Source organism: Primulina eburnea, chromosome 8 (assembly GCF_022965805.1).
Source record: "Primulina eburnea isolate SZY01 chromosome 8, ASM2296580v1, whole genome shotgun sequence".
In the NCBI taxonomy this organism is placed as follows: Eukaryota; Viridiplantae; Streptophyta; class Magnoliopsida; order Lamiales; family Gesneriaceae; genus Primulina; species Primulina eburnea.
In genome coordinates this window covers 41,868,980-41,874,185 of record NC_133108.1, presented here as the reverse complement: position 1 = coordinate 41,874,185, position 5,206 = coordinate 41,868,980, and the positions used below count along the sequence as shown (strand labels likewise).

At 34.0% G+C, this 5,206-nt stretch overlaps 1 protein-coding gene across 1 annotated transcript; it reads right to left on the bottom strand.

The window, feature by feature from the left end:
* Positions 1 to 326: 326 nt before the first annotated feature.
* Positions 327 to 3,857, bottom strand: LOC140839894 (uncharacterized). Its single transcript, XM_073206881.1, has 4 exons — positions 3,328 to 3,857; positions 2,489 to 2,667; positions 1,448 to 1,793; positions 327 to 735 (listed from the first exon to the last, which is right to left on the bottom strand). Exons 1-4 carry the CDS (start codon positions 3,739 to 3,741, stop codon positions 655 to 657), a joined length of 1,020 nt encoding a protein of 339 aa, XP_073062982.1. The 5' UTR covers positions 3,742 to 3,857; the 3' UTR covers positions 327 to 654.
* Between the last annotated feature and the right edge of the window lie 1,349 nt (positions 3,858 to 5,206).

The window sequence follows — 5,206 nt, the reverse complement described above, 5'->3', positions numbered from 1 at the left end:
GGATATGGATATTGTATTTGGTACAGAAATCGCACTATTTTAGTGTAAAATTTGCACCAAAATAGATTTTGTGATTGGAGATAACCTTAAGTGTAACATAGCAAAACTAATCTACTCAATATTTAAGTATTTAATCATACGTATAATTATTGTTAATTAGATGATATGATGATTCCATCGCCAGAAGCATTTAATAGGGTGCATATGATACTTTAATAGAAGTGGAAACTTGGTCCCCCTCCCCCTTTACCCACTTCACTATTGCTTCAAACAAAGTTTTTGAGATACCTCGAGAGCAATTCGTTTTAAGATCAACTCGAAATAAGTAAAATACAAACTTTAATCGAATTCATATTTTACCTTGACCACACCATAATACATCACAACAGGGAAAATTCCAGGAGTTAGTAGAAAGCATGCAACAAACAACAAATTGGAACTAGCCTATCGTCAAATCTGTGATGTTAATGCCAGTGTTTATTCGAATACTCACTCCATATGAACTATATCACCCAGCAAACGTGTATCTATATGCACTTGTTGCATTCATCAAATTCTTTCACCTAGTTTGTAGGGCCAAACCACTCTTTCGAGACGTATATTTTGTTGCAGTGCTGTGGCAATAAAATCCAACAAGTCTGCATTTGCTGTTTGTCAAGTTGTCTCCGTGACAATTTCGCTTACATCGATATCTGCTAAAGTTTCCTTCCCGAATAGCGTAAAGCAAATGGTTGCCTGCAGGAAAAAAAACACAAGGATTCAACCAAGTCAACTCTCAACCCTGACAATTCCTTGTTTTCCGTTAAGAATGATTCACATCCAGTCATCTAGGTACAAATGCTTGCTTAATTATGAACTGAGGAGTAATACTTCACATGTTTCATAAACTAAAATTTACTCAAGCAGGCGATGAGATTTTATCCTAGTGCAAGCGTTATGCAAGGTGAAGCCGTGAAGATATGCTGGTATCACAGTTCGTAAAACATATCTGGATTTCAGAAACGAAGACTAATTTCTTAAAAGTTGAGGGGAAGGCCGAAAGAGTGAAGTGCTGCTTTGGATCAATAATTGCCCTTTCTATATTGTGTATTTTGTGACTATTTATGTAGAATGTCGATCAAAACATGGCTATAGAATTACCATATGGTTCAAAAGACTTTGAGTTGCTATGTTAGCTATTAGCTATAAAGTTTAATACAAAGACATACGCTTGATCTTAAAAGCTCTGTCTTGAATGAGGGATAAGGGAAAGTCAAGCTTTTGTGGAACTAAGACCTCACTTCTACCAGACAGGTAAATAGTGAAGGGATTATTGTGGGATATGCCGTCCTTCCCTCTGTTTTGTTTTCATCCACAAAACAATTAGTTTCATGTTTTCAAATAATCATTCTCAAGCAGGATGGAAGTAAATATTCTACATCGTCCTAAAAACAGCAAGAGGATATACCAGCCCAGTTTCATTTATCTTTTTAAGTGTGCCTGAAAATCCAGCAAAACACCCTGATGCAACTTGGACAGTTGAACCAGGTGTCAAGGGAGTTGCTTTCCCGACGATTGGCTGTTTTGCCGCTTTTTTACCTCTGCCTCTTGCAGTCATCATGGTATTTGATTCAGCATCATCTGTAGAGACCGAAGGAAACACTACATCGATTCTCTTGGAATCCTGAGTTCCCACACTTTGCTGCTGTTCTTCGAAAGCTTGATCAGCTTTCTCTTGTTCTGCCTTTGCCTGTTTAAATATTGTTTCCATATCAGCTGCTTCTACTGGCCTAGGTTTATTGATCTGGCGCTTTCTGCGTGATAAAGAACTTTTTAGAATATGAAATATGATAGAAATCAAAATAAAAAATAAGTCCTAGAGATTCAGGTTCTGATTAACTAACAAGCCTGAAAACTGGAAAAGTTTGTTCAAAATTTCTCAAGATTTATCAACTTGAATATGCATTAGCTCGGGTTACACTTTAAGGTGGTATAAATTTTTGATAGGTAATTTCCTTGTTATTAACATTTATCTCTAGTTAAGAAGATATAAGATATCATATAGTATGCGAAACCGTGATTATTAGACACCCACAAGACGTGGACATGATCTCAAAGCACAACAAGAACACCTAGAGATAAACCAAAGCACTCGTCCCCAACTGGAGGTATTATGCATATAGTAACAATCCGATGCCAAAGTCATTCTTATTCTGCTTGTACTACAAATAATATTTTCTTTCTTCCTCAAATGGTTTGTAAATTACATATTATATGCTATATGACAGTTTTCGTCATCCATCTAAATTTTAAAATAATGTTACTCTGTGTCCCGAAGTTCAATGAGGTGTGAGTTACAACTTGCACCTGAAGCCTATTCTCCAGGACACATGTGCCTTGGTACATCCTATGCCTAGAGTACAACTAGAGATACCATAGACATACAAAATTGATCAAGAAGCAAATAACCCTAAGACAAAAAATTATAGGAGAAACTGAGGTTTCTTACGTATTTCCGACCTTGGATCCAACAAACCCTCCAACTCCATTACATTCTCTTATGAAGTCATGCAACTCCTTGTTCATTATACATCTCAAAAACACGCATCCAGGGAAGAGTGATTTTGGTTTAGTAGAGATTGATCCATTCTTCAATTTTGTTTTGATTTGGACTGAAGGAACGTAGACCTGCACATCATCATTGAGTAATAGCCACCAATTCCAAATACATCAACACTATTTATTGCTCGAGTTCATTCGCACATTCTCAGACTTGTATGAGCTTTATTTTGAGACGCTGGAAGATACTTACCAAAGAATGCGACAAATTTTGGTAAGAATCTGGCAATCTTGCTACTTTAACAAACAAGTTAGAATAATCTGTTCCCGGAAGATAACCAATTGAACAAGGCAAAATTACTTCCAGTCCGAACAATCAAGAGGACAAAAATGAATTCAATGAGACATTTAACTCACATAAAACAATCTCAGGTAAGTCGGTAAGTCAGCTTTCTCATCCAGGATCCTATAATTCATCTCGCCTGATTTGGAGCTAACTAGTAAAATCAGTCAACGGGTATGCAACAAAATACCAACAGATACCTTCACCTCAAATCAACTTGAAAGCTGATATATTTATTGCAGGATGCACATCATAGGTAATTGTTAACATGCTACAACCCAAGTAACTCAAAATTCGCAGGTAGATTATGACAATATTAAAATAAGGGAAACATCTTGAGCTGATGAGCTAAGGTACTGTTAGGTTCTCATTCAACTTTCAAGAGCAAAACCAAATCCAAACCCAATTTCATGCCAGATAAGAAAGTTAGTTCGAGCTCGAATTACCTTAAAATCCGAACTAGGAAAGTTCCGGGTCATTGAGCGAGCCATCCTTTCAGCAGTGTCTTGGCCCGAAACTCTGGAAACTCTGACGATCCACCACTGGGGCCCGAGCAATGCGAGGCTATCCAAATTCAGCTCTTCCATCCAAGAAGCGTATCGTTTCTTGGGTTTCTTGAGAAGCCTATCCTCCACCTCTTCTCTCCAATTATAAGCAGGCTTGCTCTCCCTCTTCTCTTTCCTCACCTGTCTTCTCTGTCGAGCCGTCGACGGGCTTTCGTCCACTGAATTCATAGTGACAGCGACAGCTCTGATATTGGTTCTGGGGAATTTGGGCTTGAAAGTGTTGGCGGGATGCAGAAAGAGAGAAGTAGGGCCTGGGAATGTGCAAGGACTCCATGGAAGAAGCCCCTGCTTCATCTTTTCTGTGGAATTCTGTGAATGGCGGCTATTCGTTGATTACCTGATTGCTTTCTGGGTTAAGCAGTGTGGAGTGATGAAAGATTGGGTTTTGGTTCGGTGGATACGCCTTAAATTTATTTCTTCTCAAATAAACACATTTATACATTATTATTTTTTATTATTTTAATTAATTAAAAAGATAAAAAGAAATATTTTGTAATTTATAATTGTATATATAAGAAACTCAATATTAAATCAATAAATAAGTTGGAGAAACAGAAAAATTCAATGGATAAATATTTTTACCATGTTTTGATAATATTTTTGTCCTAAATTAATATAAATGTTTTTTTATATTAGTATTAAATTAATTGATTATAAGTTGAATTGGATGGAGTTATTTTGTAGACTTATATAATGACTTGACTCTATTATTTCGAGAAGTTAGGTAAAAATTCTGTGAGACGGTCTCACGAGTCGTATTTTGTGAGACAGATTTTTTATTTGGGTCACCCATGACAAAATATTAAATTTTATGCTAAGAGTATTATTTTTTAATGTGAATATCGGTAGGGTTAACATGTCTCATAGATAAAGATTCGGGAGACCATCTCATAAGAAATATACTCTTCTAAGTTTTAGGCTTTGTGGGAGATTGTCACAAATTTTAAGTTTGAAAACCTAAAAAAAATTGTTTTTATTTTAATCTTTCTAACTTTCAAATAATACTCAATCAATTTCCTAATTAAAAGCCTAAACATTGTTCTCAATGTTTCGAATATTGTTTTTTTTATCCGCACAATCATATAATTATTTTTATATGTTAGACGTTAATTATTCTTCTACATTGTAATACACAAACAATTGTTATTCTTTCCTATTTAAAAAATAAATTTGGTCATTTTCTTTATCTACATCATATACAAAATATAATTTTTACTATAATTTCCAGTATACATGTATTACAACTAATTACTATAAAAATGGATTCGAAATTTTTTTTAGATCTTTCTTAATTATTGATATGTGATCTAATTTCATATATATATATATATATATATATATATATATATATATATATATATATATATATAGCGCTCGAAAGAGAGTAAGAGACATATTGAAAATGTATAACTTTTATGTATTAATTAAAATATTTGATTATTCAAAAATAAATTTTTATTGAAGTTAATAGGAGTAAATACAATAAATTAAAGAGAGAGATATAAGAGGTCAATTTTAAGTAAATCAATTTTTCCACTTGTGCTCCTATGAATATTTTTATGTTCACATCTATAACAAACTGCAAAAGAAGCTCGAACACTCATTCACGGTACTTGCTTAATCAATAGATATTAATAAATTTAGATCAAGTCGAGTGAATCAACTCAAATTCAAACTTAAAACTTATCCGAAATTAAACAAAAAAAACTTCAATTTCTAGCCAAACATTCAAACTCTGAGATTAATATTAACATATAAA